The 19,964-nt window shown below is 49.2% G+C and overlaps 5 protein-coding genes across 5 annotated transcripts; 4 read left to right on the forward strand and 1 right to left on the reverse strand.

The window, feature by feature from the left end:
- Positions 1–525: 525 nt before the first annotated feature.
- Positions 526–2,882, forward strand: LMH87_008975 (uncharacterized protein; the record flags this gene model as incomplete). The annotated part of the gene is made up of 5 exons (XM_056202233.1): positions 526–695; positions 751–1,262; positions 1,647–1,936; positions 2,688–2,699; positions 2,880–2,882. The coding sequence occupies 5 exons, from the start codon at positions 526–528 to the stop codon at positions 2,880–2,882; spliced, it is 987 nt and encodes a 328-aa protein (XP_056056816.1).
- A 1,477-nt stretch (positions 2,883–4,359) lies between these two features.
- LMH87_008976 (uncharacterized protein) lies at positions 4,360–8,385 on the forward strand (the record flags this gene model as incomplete). The annotated part of the gene is made up of 4 exons (XM_056202234.1): positions 4,360–4,615; positions 4,698–5,053; positions 5,106–5,340; positions 5,396–8,385. The coding sequence occupies 4 exons, from the start codon at positions 4,360–4,362 to the stop codon at positions 8,383–8,385; spliced, it is 3,837 nt and encodes a 1,278-aa protein (XP_056056817.1).
- Positions 8,386–9,451: 1,066 nt separating this feature from the next.
- Positions 9,452–11,397, forward strand: LMH87_008977 (uncharacterized protein; the record flags this gene model as incomplete). Its single annotated transcript, XM_056202235.1, has 4 exons — positions 9,452–9,568; positions 9,626–9,810; positions 9,872–10,112; positions 10,171–11,397. The coding sequence occupies 4 exons, from the start codon at positions 9,452–9,454 to the stop codon at positions 11,395–11,397; spliced, it is 1,770 nt and encodes a 589-aa protein (XP_056056818.1).
- Positions 11,398–12,426: 1,029 nt separating this feature from the next.
- On the reverse strand, positions 12,427–13,446 carry LMH87_008978 (uncharacterized protein; the record flags this gene model as incomplete). The annotated part of the gene is made up of 1 exon (XM_056202236.1): positions 12,427–13,446. The coding sequence occupies one exon, from the start codon at positions 13,444–13,446 to the stop codon at positions 12,427–12,429; it is 1,020 nt and encodes a 339-aa protein (XP_056056819.1).
- Positions 13,447–13,828: 382 nt separating this feature from the next.
- Positions 13,829–18,897, forward strand: LMH87_008979 (uncharacterized protein; the record flags this gene model as incomplete). Its single annotated transcript, XM_056202237.1, has 11 exons — positions 13,829–13,896; positions 14,208–14,267; positions 14,347–14,893; positions 14,970–15,033; positions 15,203–16,379; positions 16,436–16,778; positions 16,830–17,577; positions 17,643–18,136; positions 18,215–18,380; positions 18,466–18,547; positions 18,615–18,897. The coding sequence occupies 11 exons, from the start codon at positions 13,829–13,831 to the stop codon at positions 18,895–18,897; spliced, it is 4,032 nt and encodes a 1,343-aa protein (XP_056056820.1).
- Positions 18,898–19,964: the final 1,067 nt, after the last annotated feature.

Below are 19,964 nucleotides of genomic sequence, written 5' to 3' on the forward strand. Positions count from 1 at the left end.
GAGACCGCGGGCCACCTACCTTTGACCCTTGGCCTCAGTACCGAGTAACTACCTAACGTTATAGGCGGCTCCAGTGTGCTGATGCCGCTGGCCGGCCGGCCCTGAACGCCCACCAAGCGATGCAAATACGGGCTCAATGCCGCTAACAGTTAGCGCTGTGGCTGCTCCTCGGCGGCGGCGGCGGAGAGGCGGGGCAACGCTGTAAGAAAAAAAGACTGTTTGGCTGTGGCTGTCTCTCCCGGGGCTCTGCTGGGTCCTGTCGTGCCCAGTCGGCGCCTACCGGACGTCGGAGTGGCCAGGTACGTACCTCGGAGCTGACAGCTTGTACCGCACAGTGCACAAGGCAGGCCGCAGCCGGCCAAAAGTGAAAATAATGATACTCTGGAAAAGCGATTTGTACTCAAGAGCAATGCAAGACGGTTCCGAGCACACGCCAAATATTCTGTCTGGAGGAGGCTTCTGTCCCTGGCAGCTACATCTATACCCTACAGCTTGCTACTCCGCAATCTCGAGTTGCCTCGTATCATGAGCGACCATAGCACGCCGCCAAGCCCTTCCAGTGCTCCCAGTGCTCCCAAGCCCGGATACAATAATGCGCCAGGTGATGCATTACCTCTTCATCTCGCGGATGAGGACAGGCGGCCACGCCAAAAGCGTTGGACAACCAGATCCAGGACTGGGTGCTTGACTTGTCGGTACGGTGCCCCATCAGCACGCACTTTCCGTGGATGATGCCTAATTTCTCAGCAGTGCACGGCGCGTTAAATGCGATGAGTTGCAGCCAGTTTGTTTGCAATGTCGAATAGCCAACCGCTCATGCGTTACCGCCGCGACCCCTACATCCTTGGTTCCGGCGACTCAGCAGCACCTCCGACCAGAGGCTTGGGGGACGATAGATGTCAGCTTGCATCAGTATTTCGTCGCAAAAATAGCCAATATTGCCTCCGACGAATTCAACGGCGATTTCTGGCAGCGCTCTGTTCTCCAAGTTAGAACAGCTCTGCCGGCAGTTCGCCATGCCAGTAACGCTGTGGCTTGCTTGAAATGGACGCGGAACGCCAGAGCCAACCTGAGCCACATGTTTAGGCAGACGCTGGAAACGGAGAGCGGGCGACAGTATGCAGCATCCATGAAATGCATCGTCGATATCATACAATCACCCTCGCCCTCGCCAGAAGAAAAGACAACGGTCCTGCTGGCGAGCGTCTTCTATTATAGATACTCCCTCGATTGGGAGAACATCCTGGCTATTGTAGCCAAAAGTTGCGTGCTCATTCGACACTGGAAATTTTGGGAGTGTCTGGATTCAGGACCTATATCGACTCTCGCCTCGCAAGTGCTATACTATTTTGTCAAGTCCGAAAGGGCTTCTCAGGAATTTTTATGCGAGACTCCTTCAAATCCCACCGGCAATTCCTAGCTTGAGGCGATTCTCTGGCTGCAAAAGAGGCCTCTTGCATCCACAATTCATGCATCCGTGGAGATCGAAATGCTGTGGACTAGTGTAAGAAGTATCATGGAGAATCTTCCTTTTCAGCCATCGAGCAGCGAAATAACTGCCGCGTCTACTAATCGCAGAGCGCTCCATGCATGCCTCAAGGTTTGGGAGAAGAGGTTTTATGCGTTGGTGACGTCTCTGTCAACAGATTACCACATACAGATCGCTGTTCTGGACGTGAGGCATGCGTTGGCCAGCCTCTTGTTTAAAATCAATTTGGAAGAGTTTGGTGCTCTCTGGAGCGAGACTTGCTGGGACCGCCTTGAACATGACTTTGCCATCGTGTTGGGTCTTATCGAATCAGTGCTCACCAAGGCCACCGATCCTGCGAGCCAGGCCTATCGCGACATAAGCTATACGCCATTTCTCTACAAGTCGCTCACTTTCATTGCCAGATTCTGTCGCAGCTCGGCTGTGCGGCACAAAGCAGCCGGGATCGTGCGTGTGGCCATACCCTCTGCGTTGGCGAGGTCGTTTGTGACTTCAGCTATGCCACTCCAGGTCGATAACAGCCCGAGAGTCAGGCCGCTTCCCGTTGACCACATCATCACGCTGGAGGAGAGTGCATGGGCATGCGAAGATGCGGAATCCGAATGCAGTCCAATCAAGAAATGCATACGCAACGAATATGTTTGCAACATGCATCGTGTGGCGCAGGTGTACCTGCGCCGCGCGATATACCAAGAATTCAGCTTCTTCACCGTGGCCGACGTTTTGCAAGGGAAGCCGGGACGCAAGGTGGCAATGCCAGTGACGTTGATTTTCTAGGCGTGTTTCATTTTTTTCGACGCTACTGTCTCATCCTCACAAGCTTGACGAACGGCGTAGATAGTGCTACAGTCCGTTTAGTGCTGAAATGTGCATTGTCATGTACTGTACATGATCATGTCTGGAAATTAATCAAATAAAAAGTAGCATAGTCGCATTGGAAATCCAATAGAAAATTATGCCCGGGACAAACAAGATTCAAGCCGTGTCGAGCTCTGCTCCCCACCGCCCACTGCCGGAACTAGCTGCGCCGAGCCGCCGACAGCCCAAATCTACTAAAAGGCCCACCGCGAATCTCCAAAAACCTTTTCCTTTCCTTCTTTTAACATCAACGCTGCAGCTTCCATCACCCCCAGTGAGGGCGCGTTATACTTACTAACCATCAGCATCGCCGGGCATTCGTAGCTTTGCCATGCCATAGCTGGGCCTGTCGGTAAGCCTACCTCTCCATCTTGCAGGCTTTCCTTTTCTCTCTCAACATGATGAGTTACCCATAACACAGACCTGTTCCGAAATATAATGTAGAAGAACATGCACTCTCTCCTGACTTGATTTTATCCCACACATTTTCTCGCATTCTTTTGCTCGAGTTTCTCTTCTAACAGAGTTATAGTAGTTTTATCTGTACCTCGCTATCGACGACTGCCTCTGACGATCTCTACATAACCAAAATCAGATCATGAATGAATAAAATGCAACATGATCAATTACTTTCTATTTTACTTGGCCTCTCGCACGACTTTGTTCTCACGTGATCACTCCTGCCGCCATCAACTCTAGTACAATATCAACGAGGGGATGTGCAGTTTGATACTGGTTGGCCATGCCGTCAAACGATTCGCTCACGATACTCCTTATCGTTGCCGGAGCGAGCCGCAAAAGGGCAGGCGTTCTAACGTGCTTGCTGATCAGCATGACTGAGTACAGGCAGCCGTCCGCATAGCAGCTTTCTTGTACTCGGCTGGTGTCTTGGTCCGAGGTACGGGCATGCAAGGGTCGTGCCGTAGTTGATGAACTCACTCCACGGCGGCGCGTGGTCGCGCATACGGTTCCATTACTCTGGGATCACTAGCTTCTGCTCTCAGTAGGAGAATCGTAGAACCGTAGCAGGTGAATCGGACTACGCCGACGCCGTATTGGTGTCGATCAAGCCAACATGAACTATTTCTTCTATCGCTGCCAGGTGACTGTTGATGTACACTAGGTGCATTGTGGCAGTGTCCATGAAAATGTGCTTCTGCATTGCCATCAGCATCGCCGCATACCACCGAAGTCCATTTACATCCTTGTTTATAATGCAAGTGGCGGGAAGTTTCCCATTCTTTCTGCGAGAATCACAAAAAGCATGTCTCAGATGGCTCGATCGTACCCGAATATGGGGTATCACGGGCCGGAGTGGCTGCCTATTCGTGAGAAACCGAGAAGTCATATACTTGTCCTCTGACCGTAATTGAAAGCTAAAGCGTCTTATTTTTTTTCTGTCTTTCTTTACCAGTCTATTGGAAACAGAAGCGCAAGCTCAACTAAGCGCAAGCTAAACTCTGTTTCCTTCTCACACAAGTGATTCAGAGTCATCGGGCTGGGATGGATCTGAAGCTGGGATCCCTAGCACAGCCCCAAACCAAACCCGGCTGAGATGGGACCATCACGAATGGACACCAGCATGGCGTTGAAGCAGTCAGCCTTACCGTCTACTCGGACTACTATTGACACAGCCTGAATGTTTTTTGTATATGGAAAAAAGCCATATTCGTACTGATGGGCTTCCATTGCCAGGATGCTCTTGTCCGCCTTGCCCACGCGCAGCGCCACTCGTCCGTGTGTGTCATTTAACCATTCATTAAAGCCACTGCGCTTGTCCATATACAGCAAATTAATATAGTTCCTTGGCCCATGTCAAAATCCGTGGCATTTCTGGAGTCATAAGGCGTCTGCGGCTTTCCGCTGTCGGTCGTCGCTACTTTGACTCACACCGCTGCGGCTGGCGTTCTCGCCAGGCTCCCGCTTGTATATATAGGTAGCTAAGGGGTCCTCTTCTCGAGAAACTTGAAATCGGATCAAGTGCAATTAAATCGCAGATCTGATTCATCGTCATGGAGTGCGTGCGCAAGATTTGTTTCGACCCGCTCCTAACCACCAAGGAGCAGATACGACAGAGACTGAGCAGCCTTCCTACAGGGACCGCCCATCCCTTCAGCCCGCAGCGAATACTGCTGTGCAAAGTTGGCGATGAGATTCAGGAGATTGACATTTCCACGTACCCCGAAGACTTTTTCTACAATGCTGTGGACCTCGGCGAGATGGGGGAGATTCTCCTTCGTCGCATGGCCAAGTTCCAGAACCACTTGAGTGAGTCTCATCACCTCTACGGGATATGGCCGACTAGGGCATGCGTGGCTCTGTAATTAATTGCTAACTGTTGCGTATATAGGTGTCTTTAACGACTTTCAAATAATGCAGGCCCCGGCGTCAACGTTCAAGGTCCCCATTTCGTCGGGCAACATCACGATTCTGGCAGTTTCGACGCTGGAACCTACCTACTGGGACTTTTGCTTCGCTGATGCACAGTGTAATACTTGCTGCTGGATTGCACGGAATACATTTACGGGCATCGGCCATAGCGGCGACATTATTCAGGACCGCGATTTGCTCGACTACGTCAAAATAGACGAGGCAACACTTACCGACAAGGAAATTGGCATATTCATATCTGGCTACAGAACAACGGCGATTACCAGGTTCCTCGGGACCTACCCAGCTCTACTAGTGGCTGATCATGTTGAAAAGGTAAGAAATATGCCCCTCCTTCATATTCTGGTCACGATCTAACTATTCCCAGACACTATTCATCATCCCCGTCCCGCTGGACGCCGCTACCATTGGAGACGCCACCATCTGCTGTCCAGTCGTCTTCAAGCGCGATGGAGATTCCATTGTCTTCTCAATTCTGCCCAAAGCGACCACAGACACTGGAATGTTCTGCAACAGCTCCAGTCTTTCTAGTCCGGCGTTCAAAGAAGCTATTTCAAGAGCAGACTTTTCTTTAACGACCGCCCTCCCAGCCCCTGCCCAAGGTTCGTCGCATATTCACAAAACAAATCTAGCAAATTATTAACAAATCGTGTCTAGTTCTAGAAGTCCCAGAGTCGGGAATCTGTCAGGATTCAAAAACTACAGACACAGTTGCATCCCGGGAGAACGCCGTCTTCATGACCAATGCCACGACCATCCCTTCACAGCTCAGCATGCACGACTCTCAAGTGATCAAATTTAGCACCGGGTTAGAATTTACGACTGCCGACTCTACTGCTTTCCTTTCAAGCAAGAGTACCTCTACAGTATTGCCTTGCATTTGGGGAACCGAATTTAAAGGACCCATGCTACTGGCTACTGGTACTTGTCCGTCGAATGTGCCGTTCTCGAGCGCGGAGGCGCTGCTGGAATACTACGGGCAGCTCAAGTCTGTCGTTTTCCTGTTGAATGATGGGATGACTGACAATGCCCGCAACCTGTCTCCGGCGCTCAGAATGAATGCGGTATTCATAGTGCAGCCGCAATCGGCAGCGCAGTCCGGAAAGCACGAGGATGTTGTCGAATATCTTGATTCAGTCAACATCAATGGGGTGACAGCGCTTGCTGGACCTCAATCCCTAGTTTTGGTTCAACTGGCCGACAGATTTTACTTTTACAGGGGCATTGCAAATCGCACGCATCTGAATACGTCGTTGCTCGAGTTTGGATCCGACGTCACGACCGCTGTTCAGTCTGCGGGCCTCCCAGCATTGCTTGAACCCACAGCAGAGCGCATTTGCAATCTTGAAGACGGCTCCAACACAATTTTCTTGCCTATCTCGAAAAAATTTGTTCGACCCGAAGAGCTTGTCCAATTGTTCTCCACGATGCCAGTTGTTGAGGTTCGGGGCATGGAAGAGGATATTTCAGCAGCCGTCCCACAGCTGCAGATGCTTCTGAACGAGAAGGATCTTCTTAAGCTATCCCATGCTCTGGTGGAGATATTGGTCAAAAAGACTGCAGAGGCCACATCGCCTACCAGAACTGCTTACATGGACTTTTTGACAACAAACTGGGACAAAAATGATTCCGCTGCGCTCAAGCAGAAGGCCTTTCTGCGAGGAGAGCTCAAGAAAGTGAGCAAGCAAACACAAGTCGCTCTCGAGCCTGTAATTTCCAAGCTTTCCGCAATGATTTCATTGAGAACGACATCGAAGAGAACGCATGACTTGAAGAGACTGCAACGACAGAGCAAGATCAAGGACAACGTTCAAGCAGCAAAAGATATGACTTTCGAAAAGCTGGCCGAGTACCTGGAAGAGTACGCCTCCGATATGGGTGTCATGGTGCTCAATATTGAGACGGGACCGTTTGCGCAGCTTTTGGGTAGCTTGACAGGCAAGCCGATTGACGCTGGTTCTTGTTGCGCTCTCGACTCGCGCATCCTTTATCTTGAAGGGTTGGATGCTGGCATCATTATGGAGCAATCACAAAGTTCTCACGACGGACCGCTACGAAACCAATCTGGCCCTATGGTCCCCATCATGTCAATGCCATACCTTAATCAGGGAGCAGGGTCCGGTTCCATGCTGGCATGGGTGTGCTGGGACGAGTTTGTTGATCTGGAAACTCCCTTTGGCACTCGGTGGATGGAGAAGTGCAACGAAGCCCACATTTCTGCACTGCGTATTATCATGCGCGCAACATTGAGCAGTGCCGTGATATCGCGCGAGTACAACATCAACGCAGGCGCTCCCGAGACTGGACAGCTCATGGGCGCGCTGCTGATGGCGTCCATGTCAAAGCTGGCACAGACGAGACAGTCTGCTCCAGTAGAGATGATCAAGGCGGAAGACACTGTAACAAAGTTGATGCGAGGGCTGTTCGGCAATCTGCTGACAATCGCTGGCTCCGGTGTGCGGCCGCTCAGCATGTCATGGCAGCTCTTTGGTCTGGAACCCCAACTTGACATCCCCGACAGCGACCAGGGATGGCTGTGGTACCAGAACATTGTCGCGCTCTACCCTTACACCGGCTGGCCTTTGGCACAATTTCGCCGGAATTTGCAAAATCTTCTCGACAAGGTCATCGTGCGCGTGGTAACAAAAGGAGAAGATGTTTCGAGAGCGAAGGAGAACCGTGTCGCCGCCATGGCCCGATTCTGCCGACTCAGGAACATACAGTTGGACCACTGTCGCACGATCATCACAGTGCTTATGCGGATGCTTACCGAGGATGTAGACAGGGCGGCATGTGCGTCACGACTGCTGGCGCACTTGCCCGCAACATTGGAGAGACAGACTGAAACGTACACGCGGCTGCTCGGGTACCTTCGACATTTATCCAGCGGCGGTGAGCGACGTCGCGCTGATGACGCGGCCGCTGCCAACGTCTACACGCGTCGTTCCGCTGCGTTTAGCACACTGAAGGCCCAGGTGGCTGAGGCATGCAAGGGCACGGACTGGGGAGTGATCAAGGAGAGCTGCAAAGCGCTCAAGGAACTGCAAAAGTCCATCGCGGAGCAATGGGATATCCAGCCTTCAACACTCAAAGTGCAGGGCATGAGCGTTTACGACAAGCTGATTGCCGCCAAGATCCCGACGCCGGACGTGGAGCAGCAGCGGCTAACTCTTCACATGTTGACGAGACAGGTCTTTGGCGATGCAGAAATGTCGCGTGTTCCTTGGCAGGTTGGCAAAGCTGGTGAATTTGGCGGCGAAATTGAGCCTCTCGACGAAGCATTCGTGGAGGAAATGCTGACAGGAGAGGTAACGGCGCCTAATGAAGCCGTGACCAAGATTTCACAAACTTTGGAATTGAAGCCTGCTGAGGAAATCAAGGAGGACGCCTTGGACAAGTACAAATCTTCCCTCACGCCGGCATTTGTGCAATCTATGGAAAGGCAATTGACTCCCGAAGACGCCTGCACCTTGATGCATGTTCCCGTGGAGACCATGCAGGTGTTTGCCAAGGCGCTGAATCCCGATTTCGCGTGGGAGGATTTAGGCTGCAGATTCAGAGTGGTTATAATGGGGTTGCTGGCGAATCGATCAGCTCGTATTGAAAGCCGTCCGGTGAGGAAGTTGTTCAATTTGGCTTGCGAATAAACGGGCTGGATAATTGTTCCACAAAGTAGTTAGATTAATAAGAAGCTACCGATCTATAATATACGATTGTTTTCTATGCAATCGCGTCAAATTTGCCGTATCAGTGTACCCGGTCTTTACTCTTCGGACTACCTTCTGTCAGTAATAATGGTGGATAAGAGGAGGTAGAGGTAGACAGGTGCTCAACTAAAACTACCCGGACAACGGATGTGAGCAGCGGATCAAGGTGATACATTAGGACACCTTTTGCGAAACGGTATTTATCCGTCTTCGCGTTTTCGATTTTTCGACCTCTACCGAAGCAGCCTCCGCCAATACAGCAGGCAGAAGTTACAGCCACAAATGCACCTACAAACGGTAACACGTCACCGTGTCCACCTCTACTATGGGCTGCTGGACATAATGAGACGGGAAAGCTTAGGCCGGCTACGAGTGAAGATGGCGGGGTGCCAGCGCCGTGCATGAGCCGGTCCCCGGCTTGCATCAGCTGGTCCTGCCTCCGCCCGTTGACGGCCGGAGGTTGTGGTGAGACAAATGGACGGTGTCTGGCGGCCAGAAACAATTAAGGGACAGGGGACTTCACTTCGCATGGGTATTAATACGTGGCACACTGGGCGGCCAGTACAGACGCAACGTTTGAGGCGATGGCAGCTAGGAGAGCTGCTGACAAATCCGCTGCAGCTGTAGGCGTCGTGTATGTGCAAAACGTAAAGGATTGCCTGCTGCCTGCTAATAAGCAGACTGAAAAGAGGAAGCCGTTGGGGAACTACTCAGTAGGGAGTTAGGTGGGTAAGGGTGCTTCCAAGAATTAGGGATACTAGATACCACGTAATCTACGCACAAAGGATAACTAGGCGACGAAAAGTGGTCCACCTTGGCCGCCTGAAGTGACGCCTCCCCGCCGCAAGTATTAGGCTTCGTGTCAGCTGAAAGCAACAACTTGCCTCATCGACTCGAGTGGTGTGCCAGTTTTCTCACCGCACCCGATACGCAGTTTCCTCCCCGCAAATTGAAAAGGCAAAAATAAAATAAAAATAAAAAATTGAAAAACATTTTGTTTTTCAAGATGCTCCACCTGCGCTGTCGGCTCGCCGTTGGGCTCTTGGCCTGTGTCGCGCTTCTCCTTACCGCTCGTTTTCTCATGGGAGCCCCCAAAGAGAAATACGGCACTGTCATCGCCATCGTAATTGCTTCGCGACCTCGACCACGCAGTGGAGCCCCGCAGACTAATGGTTTATAGGACTTGGGGACGGCTTACTCTCGTGTCGCCGTGATGAAAAATGGCAAGATGGAAATACTCGCCAATCATCAGGGCAACCTCGTTACTCCTTCCTATGTCGCGTTCACCAAAGAGGGGCGTCTGGTTGGCGACCCAGCCAAGAACCAAGCCGCCGCAAACCCATTCAATACCGTCTTTGGTGTCAAGTAATGCCACTTCATTTCTCCGTCAGAAAAACCGGAGGGCCTGTCGTTAACCTGACCTTAGGCGTCTCATCGGTCGCAAGTTCGACCAGGCAGACGTGCAGGCCGACATCGAGCGCTTCCCGTTTACAATTGTCTCCAAGAATAATAATCCTGTAATTCAGGTCGAGACCGACAAAGGAAAGAAACAATTTACCCCTGAGGAGATCTTGGGTATGATTCTTATGGGGATGAAGGAGATTGCTGAAGGTCACCTCGGCAGCAAGGTCACCCACGCTGTGATTACAGTTCCGGCCAACTTCAATGTGAGTTCAATTTTATGTGAGCTTAAATAGACTGAATCTGTCACTAATACCTCTATAGGATAGCCAGCGGCAGGCTACCAAGAAAGCTGGTACAATTGCCGGTCTAACCATACTCCGAATGATCGACGAGCCTATCGCTGCTGGCATGGCTTATAACCTAGACATGGACGTAATGGACGACGAACGTTATATTATTGTCTATGATCTCGGTAATAGCTTTGATCTCTCGTTACTATCTATTGACGGTGGATTTGTTGAAGTTCTTGCTACCACTAGTGATCCTCACTTAGGTGGCGAAGAATTCGACCAGCGCATGATCGACTTCTTTATTGATTCATACAACAGCGAAAACAATGTTGATATTGCGAAAGACTTTCAAGCCATTGGAAGACTAAAGCGTGAGGTCGAGAGAGCCAAGTACATCCTTTCTTCTCAGACAAGCACTCATATTGAGATTGAGTCCTTCTTTGAGGGAAAGGATTTCTCCAAAAATTTGACCCGTGCTAAGCTTGAAGAGCTCAATATGGATCTTTTCAAACAAACTATTACCTGCATAGATCAAGTTCTCAGGGAAGCTAATATGAAGAAGTCTAACGTTCATGACGTTATGGTTATTGGGGGCGCCTCCCATATTCCCAGAGTCCAGTCTCTTATCGAAGACTTTTTTGACGGTAATAAAGTCAAAGACCTTGATCGCGACGGCGCTATAGTGATTGGAGCTGGCGAGCAAGCGGGAATCATGTCCGATGGGCACTGGACCGTGCACCCTGTACTTACTGACTCTAGCCCTTTGACTCTGGGCATTGAAACCGCTGGCGGTACAATGTTCACATTGATTCCCCGCCACAGCCCTGTGCCTACTCGCAAGAGCCGTATCTTCTCAACTACTGCCGATAACCAAAGGGCGGTAGTAATCAAGGTCTTTGAAGGCGAGCGTTCTATGACAAGAGGAAACACGTTGCTCGGCACATTCGAGCTCGCCGGTATTCCTTTAGCTTCACGCGGTATTCCAGAGATTGAGGTCTCTTTTGAACTCACCCGAGCCAATACTCTTCAAGTCTTTGCCGTCGAAAAGGGCACTGGGAAACAGAAAGCTATCACCATTCTCAGAAAGGGTCGTCTCCCCGAAGAGGAAATTAATCGGATACTTATTGAGGCGGCGAGTTACGCAGATGAAGATAAAGCCAGTCGTGAAAGAATTGATTGCGATAATCTTGGGGATTTTTCTTCAAGTCTGAAGAGCTTGGACGGCAAGGGGGATGGCAACTTTCACGACGAGCTGTAGCTGTGTAAGCTACCATGACATAAGTCAGATGACAGTAATCTAGCCACTTTACCTTAATGTCGCTGTTAGACTTAGTGCTGATAGCTCTTCTTTATGCCTGTCCGTCAATGCGCGTATTTTGCACAAACTTCGTTGGGACACGATACCTCTGGCAAAAAAAAAATTGATATTTTGGACCCTACGCATCAAGGCAAGGGAATTTACGAGCTCCTTGCCAATGTAGCCACTAGCATACCCAGTTGGGTTTCATTATGTAAAAAGTCAAAGCCATTAAACTGAAGCGTCTTTTAAATACTATTATCCGAAAGGGCCCTCAAAAGTTAGAGTGCTATGTGTGTGCCAACAATTTTGACGCCGCGAACATGAAGAACAACGCTAGCGTGAACTGACGATAGTTACTGCCAGGATGTGCTTCGATCGCAGGTATTGCCCTTGTAGATGTAGTGAGATCTCTGCCGACTAAGTCTGCTGGAAAGCAGAGCTGCGCAAGTGTTGACCTGTGGGCAGTTACCCGTCGTCGAGTTTGACTGGCTTACCTGCCCACATCCGAGATGTAGTACGTCCGAGCACATGGCTGTACAACGACGAGAAACTATCTAGATGAACCTTGGAGAGAGTTTTCTCTTCCTAGCAAGCAATTAAACCACCCTTCGGGGGTCTCGGCCATCATACCTCGCTATCCCTGCCATGCACCTGCTCAAATTTCTCTGCGCTAGTCATAACCCTTGACACTTGTTGTCTTGAGGTAATATTAAGCAAATGTGATAATGAGATGGAGATTCTTTTTTTTTTCTTAACTGATCTTATCTTAACTCCATGCTCATGTCCCTCTTAATAAGTTCTGTCTTCCGCCTACTACGTGGTGAATGTACCTTTACTAAACTGACAACCAGACCTACCTCAAAGCCACACATGACCTGTCGCTAGTATAGCGCCACGAAAATTGTTGTGTTGATCTCTCTTATAACACACATGTTGTCCCAGTAACGCCTATTCCACATTTAGAGTAGAAGATCATAGCTGACAGCATTAAACGCCGACACAAGCGTACGCGTCTGCCCAGAGACCCTCGCACCGCGCCCCAATTTGCGCGTTCCAAGTGGAAAAGTCCTGCTGAGATATGTGGTGGTATGATGTGATTTGATCGCAAGTATTGCCCTTATAGATGTAGTGAAATTGTTTGCAGTAGGTCACCATGCCTGGCTGCGTAGGTTGCGGCGTCTGGATGCCATTGGATGGAGTCGTGGACGTGGGGAGAGGTTTTTCGCCAATGACACCAACACAGGCATAGGCATCAGCTAACAAACCCGTACATTGCTGTCCGATCTGAGGATTCCATCGAGCAAACTGTTCCTGAGTAATGCCATTATAAGAGGTGATTTGGCCGCAGGTATTGCCTTTGTAGATATAATGAAATTTGTTGCAGTTATCCACCATGCCTGGCTGTGTGGGCTGCGGTGTCTGACTGCCGGTGGGTGCCGTGGACGTAGTGGTAGGTGCGGGTTCCTCGCCTATAACACCAACACAGGCGTAGGCGTCAGATAGTAAACCCGTACATTGCTGTCCAATCTGAGGATTCCATCGAGCAAACTGTTCCTGAGTAATGCCATTATAAGAGGTGATTTGGCCGCAGGTGTTGCCTTTGTAGATATAGTGAAATTTGTTGCAGTTGCGAGCCATGTCAGGCTGCGTAGGCGTAGGCGTTTGGACGCCGTTGCCAGTATTGGTGCTAGTGGTCGTGACCAGCGTAGTTGATGTTGGGGGCGTTGAAACAGGTAGTGCTGGTCCTTCGACGCAGTATGACTGATTGATAGGGAAATTGCCACAGTTGGAACCGATAGATGGATTCCAGTACAAGAACTGTTCCATGGTGCAGTCATTGGCAGCAGGAACGTTCGCGCAGGCCACTGCTTCTGACCCGCCATTATCAAAAAACCAAGTGCAGCTCTTCACTGTCTGGGGATCAACAAGGTATTTAGGCTGAAAGCCAGATGCCATCACTGACGTCGCCAACGCCAGAGCGACCCCAATATGATGAAAAGAAATCATGATTGAGCTGCGACGAGATTAAGCCGAGTGTTTGCAAATTGAATAAAGAATAAATACAAAGCTTCTATCTGCAGCTGGTGCAGATTGTTGTTCAATACAGGGACATCACATTACTATATTTATACCTAGTTCACTCTCATGCCGACTAGATAGTATATGAGCTCCTTCCTCTATTCTTGCCCGTCGACTTCCAGGCTTCATGTCGTTGTTGAGGTAAGTAGTGGGAACAAGATAGTATTACAGTACCCACGTATATTCAAATTTACGTTAATTAAGTACTACGCTATCACATGACTTTTTACCTAGTAATGCGGTCAGCACAGCCTAAAACAAGGATTATCCAGCGCTTGACCGGGCTAGGGCGAATGAAACCCGATCGAGGATGAACGTGCCACGCACCTCCTCCATAGCAGCCAATTTGGAAATCAATAGTCTACAGGATCCGACCAGGTACAGAAAATAGCTCAGCCGCCCTTTTTGGACGAGCATTACCGTCCGAGCCCAACAGAACAATGCAAAGCTACCTAGTACAATGAAAGTGATTGAAGCTCACCTCGATGTGGCAAAATCGCTTGACAGGCGCTCAGCCAATACGCCCACGCAGGGGTTGTTGTAGCCTCTTACTTTCTACGTCAATAACCAAATTTGTCCACGCCAGAAGCACGTGGTGGTACCTTATACTTCAGTTCGGCAGACGAACTCAGCCGACGGCGGCAGGGGAAAGGGAGTGAAATTGTACCGGGATGGCTTGTCGGTGATAGATTCTGCGACGAAGGACGGGCGGGCCTGGTTAGGAGTACAGTATCTGGCAATCTCCAGCTGTAAGTATAAAAGGGCACTTAATCGCCCAGCACAGTCTCGGGCAAAGAAAATCTGCTGATCGTAAAACGTTACCGCTAGCACACCGGTCGTCATGATAAAACCTGTGCTGCCAGTAACCCTTGCGCTGACGCTTGGAGCTTGCTTTACCCACGCCGAAAATCTCAAGGCCAAAATTGGCTACTCCGAGGAGGAGCTTCTTGACGGACTTGTGCCAGTGCCAATCGGTTTGCCGAACAACGATCCCCAGGCACTGCCCCTGATTAATGGCTGCCCACGAGCCTGCGCGGCTGCTGGCTCAGATGCTGCCAACTGGACGCAGCTGTACAAGGTCAGCCATTTGGAGCCTTGCAACTCGACACTTCTCTTTGAGTTCAACGTCCAGAATGATCCAAGCCCCTTTACCACCATACGTGCGTGTTATACTGGAAGTGAAGTGAAAGACGCTTCCCCTAAGACACAGCGGCGCAGCTACCAATCTTCTGGTCATGTTGAGGAGGGTGCCACGTCGGCTGCGAAGCAGCCTCTTTGCGGTGCGGCGTCAAATGTAACGTCCGAGGTCAATGTCAGCGTTGGAATCGATTCGATTGCCAGCGAGATGCGTCCTGGTGCTGCTGAAGCGGTAGCGGTACTGGCATCGCACCTGTCTTACCATGCCCCTTGCGGAAGTACCATCATATTTGCCAAGTCCGGTGAGGCCATAGTTGGGCTCTATATCGGAGCTGACCTACAAAAGTCTGCTGCAGTGGAGCTGCTTCCCAAATTATGGTACGCAGAGCTCCAATCCCTTGTCTCAGTATCCTCGCTCTGCTAACTAAGCTACGCAGTAAGTTGATACCAGGCTGAGTTGCAATGTTTCCCGGCATCAAACAGAGCCGGATCCCTGAATGTACCCCTTTGTTTGCTTCATAAAGACTACTAACTTCGGTTATTTCAGCATCGCTTCTTGAGAATGGTAGCCAAAGCGTCGAGATCTGCGACTCTGACACAGCGCTTGATTCCACAATGGGACTGTTCGTCGCTCAGAGCTCCTCAGAACTTAGAAAACCGCACGAGGCACTCCGGATTTGGTCTGCTGGAAAGTGCTTGGAGAATCAAGGGCAGAGACAGCTCGAAAATCGAATACAGCTCCAGGTTCTGAGCTCATCAGCGCTATCCTCGTCCAGAACCAATAACGCAACGTCCAGTAACTCGAAGTCGACTCTCAACAATCGTTCCGATTCCATAAAGGCCAGAGGTGAGTGCCGCACCATAACTGTGGCAGATGGCGACGGCTGCGGCTCTCTCGCATCCAAATGCGGCATAAATGGCCATGATTTCGAGGGCTACAACTCGAAAAAGCCACAGTTCTGTTCCAGCCTTGTGAAGGGACAATTAGTCTGTTGCTCAGAAGGAACTCTACCAAGCAGGCGTCCCAGCCCTGGGTCTGATGGGGGCTGCTATGCGCACCAAGTTGGCACTGGTGAGACTTGCGCGGGCCTAGCGGCCTCATTCGACATTACAGAAGACGAGCTTTTCAAGTGGAACAAGCACGTCTGGGGCTGGCAAGGATGTGGGAACAAACTTCAGAGGCTGCAGATCATCTGTCTCTCCGATGGCAACCCTCCAATGCCTGCCCAGCTTGACGGAGTGATGTGCGGACCCCAAAAACCTGGAACTGCCAAACCGAACGGGAAGTTCACAGGTGAGGATCTGTCAAAACTTAATCCCTGCTCCCTCAACGCATGCTGTGACAGTTGGGGATTCTGTGGAACAACGGCAGAGTTTTGCACAGTGTCACCTGCCGACACGGGCAGCCCAGGCACTCACCAGGATGGTACAAATAGTTGCATATCCAATTGCGGCATGGACATAGTTCAAAGTCCCAGTGCCCCAAAAAGCTTCTACTCCATTGGCTATTTCGAAGGATACGGCTTAACTCGTGCTTGTGATCTTGTTGACATCCGCAGCATTGACGTCACCAGATATACTCATATCCATTTTGCATTTGCGACAATTAGTGCAGACACCTACGATGTTAACATGGGACCAACTATCAACCAGTTCTATTATTTCAAAAAAGTCACAGGTGTAAAAAAGGTTTTGTCCTTCGGCGGCTGGACGTTCTCGACAGAGTAAGTTCTTCCTTGATGTCGGGAAACGAAATGCACTCGCTCATAACTTACAATAGTCCTGCAACCTATGGTATCTTCCGCACCGGTGTAACCGGTGCACACCGGGCCACAATGGCCCAGAATATTGCCAAGTTCATCATAGATAATGATCTTGACGGTGTGGACATTGACTGGGAGTATCCCTCCGCCCCTGATCTTCCTGATATCCCCCCCGGCAGCCCTTCGGAGGGGATTGACTATCTCCGGTTTCTAATGACATTGAAATCACTGCTACCGGTTGATAAGACAGTTTCCTTCGCTGCACCAGCGTCCTTTTGGTATCTTAAAGGATTTCCAATCGACAGGATCACTAAAGTCGTCGATTATGTTGTCTATATGACCTATGACTTACACGGACAGGTAAGTGCTTGTTCAAATCATAAAATAAACAGTTTTTAACGTATCATGCAGTGGGATTACAACAACAAATGGAGCACGCCTGGTTGTCCAGCGGGAAACTGCCTGCGGTCGCATGTCAATATGACGGAGACAATCAATGCTCTTTCGATGATTACCAAGGCGGGGGCGCCCTCGGATAAGATTGTCGTCGGTGTCACTAGCTACGGTCGCTCTTTCAAGATGACAACCTCTGGGTGTACCGGCGTCATGTGTACATACGAAGGGCCCAAGTCTCAGGCTGCGCAGGGCCAATGCACCCAAACCGCTGGCTACCTCGCGAAAGCAGAAATCGACGATATCATCGCAAACAATCCAAGTGCTCACACCAGTTATGACAGTGCGAGCCTCAGCGACGTTCTCGTGTACAACGATCGAGAGTGGGTTTCGTATATGAGTGACAGCAACAAGGAGAAGCGGAAGAGTCATTACAAAAGCTCGCATTTCTTGGGCATCAGTGACTGGGCAATTAGTCTGGATACCAGCCATCTCCTACCTATCAACCAGAGCATGCCGGCCACTTCCAATGACTGGCCCGATGGCCCTTCTCTTATATCCGGAGGCATTTTGGACTTGCGAGTCCACCAAACTTGTATTGATCGTAACCATCTTGACAAGATCAAGACGAGCTGGAAGGATGCCGCGGCTTTGTCAGATGCCACTATGCAATGGACTCGATGGAATAGATATCAAGACGCGATGGAAACCTACTTCGGAAAACAGACACACAGTAGCCCTTGGTTCGGACCAGACATTTGGTGGGGTAAGTCTATGAGCATAGCTTCTGAGATTCTACAGTAAAGCTGATAACACGCTAACCCTGAGCAGACAATTTCAAGAGACAGAACAACCTGCACACACGTTATTGGTTTCAAGACGACTGGAAATACGTTTACATATATTGCGACGAAAACGACCTCCCGAGGAGAGCCAAGAAAGACAGGACAAATATCTGCTTCGATGCTGACAGAGGCAAACCTGTCAGTGCATGGACCTTTAACGTGCCTAAGAACTCGTACTCCAGCGAGTTTTACATCCTTGTATGCCCGGCATTCTTAGGTGAAATTGCGTCGTCACCGTATACAGATCTCGAGGCTCTTGCGGAGGAATCGAAAAGTGATGATTTTGTCAAAAAGTATATTGATAGGTGGATGAGCGTACGCGGGGTGACAATGTTTCATGAGATTATGCACTTCAAAGGCATAACAGTCCCTTGGTGCGGCGACGAAACCGAGATCTACAATCCAGCGTCGCTGTATAGGCTCGCACGAAGGAATACCGATGAAAAGAACAGAAGACTCAACGTCAACGCACACACCTGGGTGAGTGACACACTACTAACTACTGCAAGTTGAGGGTCGCGCCAAAAGAACTGTGACTAATGTTGCTTCTTCAAACAGGCAGTATCGGCCGTCGCAATATGGATGATGAGAAGGTGGAGCGACATCTTCACCCCTCTTCCATACGTGATTCAGCACCCCCCTTCGAAGCGTGACGATGGCGACGACTCTGATGATTTGAGCGGCATCAGTGTATTACCCGACGACCAAAGAAGAGATGAAGCCAGTAAGTAGAGCATGGCGCGAGGCATACCTCTCTTGAACACCTCGCAACGGATCTAATCGCTGACGAATTTTTTTCTTAATAAAAGCCGACTTTGATGCTTCCCAGATTGATCCGACCAAATTTCGTTGGCTCAGCCACTATGGCCTAACAAGTGGAATAACATCGCCGTGAGTCTACCCAGGCACTGTATGCCAATACACGAGACCATGCTGTTTTTAACAGAGTGACACAAAGTGAATGTACGGAAGGTGACTACATGAACGAGGAGCAGTGCAAGTATTTTTGCCACGCGGGTGACGAAGGAGATTGCACCAAGAACGACGACAAGAAAGTATGGACATGCAGTGGCTGTGTTCATCCTACGCAGTGCAAAGCAGGCGACTACAAGACAACAAAAGAATGCAATGCCAATTGCTTCAAGGGCACATGTATCGACAACGAAACCCTTTGCCCGCCAGAGATAGGGGACCCTAGTTGTATGCCAACAGAAGTTGTACACTGCGACTGTCCAAGCTAAAGTTCGCAAATTGAGCCACGTCTTCCGCTATGTCTCGAGTACTAGGTAGTGTTTGGTAGCCAATCTCATAGTTAATATGACACGAAATACTGCACTAAATATTCAGGCTTTTGACGCAGATTGTTTCTTTAGCGCATTTTATTAAAGGTATAATAGCTATTATATATAAAGTTGTATTCTTATATACTTAGATATATTGGCTTAAAGCTATAAATAAGCTAATTAGTAAGTACTAGTAAGCTAAAAAGACTAGACTATAAACTAAAGGATCTATTTCTATATAAGATATAAGAAACTTAAAAGAGTAAATAAATATAGACTATTAAGTAAAGAATAAAATATAGACTTATAGTTATTATAGAGTAAGGGTTAAAATATATAGTTAGTAATATAGTATATATAGCTAGAGTAGATATAATATATAAACTTATACTATAAATATAGTATAATACTAAATAATACACTTAATATATATATATTATAGTGTCCTTATATTATAATTATAAAAGCCTAATACCTTATAGTAGGTAATAAAATTTTAACCTTTTTTCCCCTAATATAATATATTTTTAAAATACTATAATTAATTAATTATAAAGCCCTATATTTATAAGTGTTATGGACTGGCCTCACGGCTGCTGCAGGTGAGCGTCACAATAGTTATTAATTCTCTTAAAGAGAGAAGAAAGAAGAAGGAAGGGGGAGTGTCAGGGACCTCGAAGCTATATAGTGGATGCTAGGGATACTCGGCTACGATCTGGTATTGCTTGATCTTTTTGATCTCTGTGGCCGAGTGGTTTACCTAGCGCCCCGGTTCCTCACAGGGAGGCTCTCTCTCCCTCTCCCCTAATCTAGCTCGTAATCTACACTGTGGAGTAAGTACGATCTACGCCCAATGCGAGAGCTTAGTAAGCTCTCGCATTGAGCCCCTAGGGAGCGGGCAAAGCTCGAATCCTTCACAATAAGTAAGAATTACCCTTCTAAGTATTCTTCTTTAACCTATAATAACGACTTAATATTAAAGCCACCACTATAACTTATAAGATATAAAATCGACCTATATAAAG

The sequence above is a fragment of the Akanthomyces muscarius genome, assembly GCF_028009165.1.
Source record: "Akanthomyces muscarius strain Ve6 chromosome Unknown contig_18, whole genome shotgun sequence".
Classification (NCBI taxonomy): Eukaryota; Fungi; Ascomycota; class Sordariomycetes; order Hypocreales; family Cordycipitaceae; genus Akanthomyces; species Akanthomyces muscarius.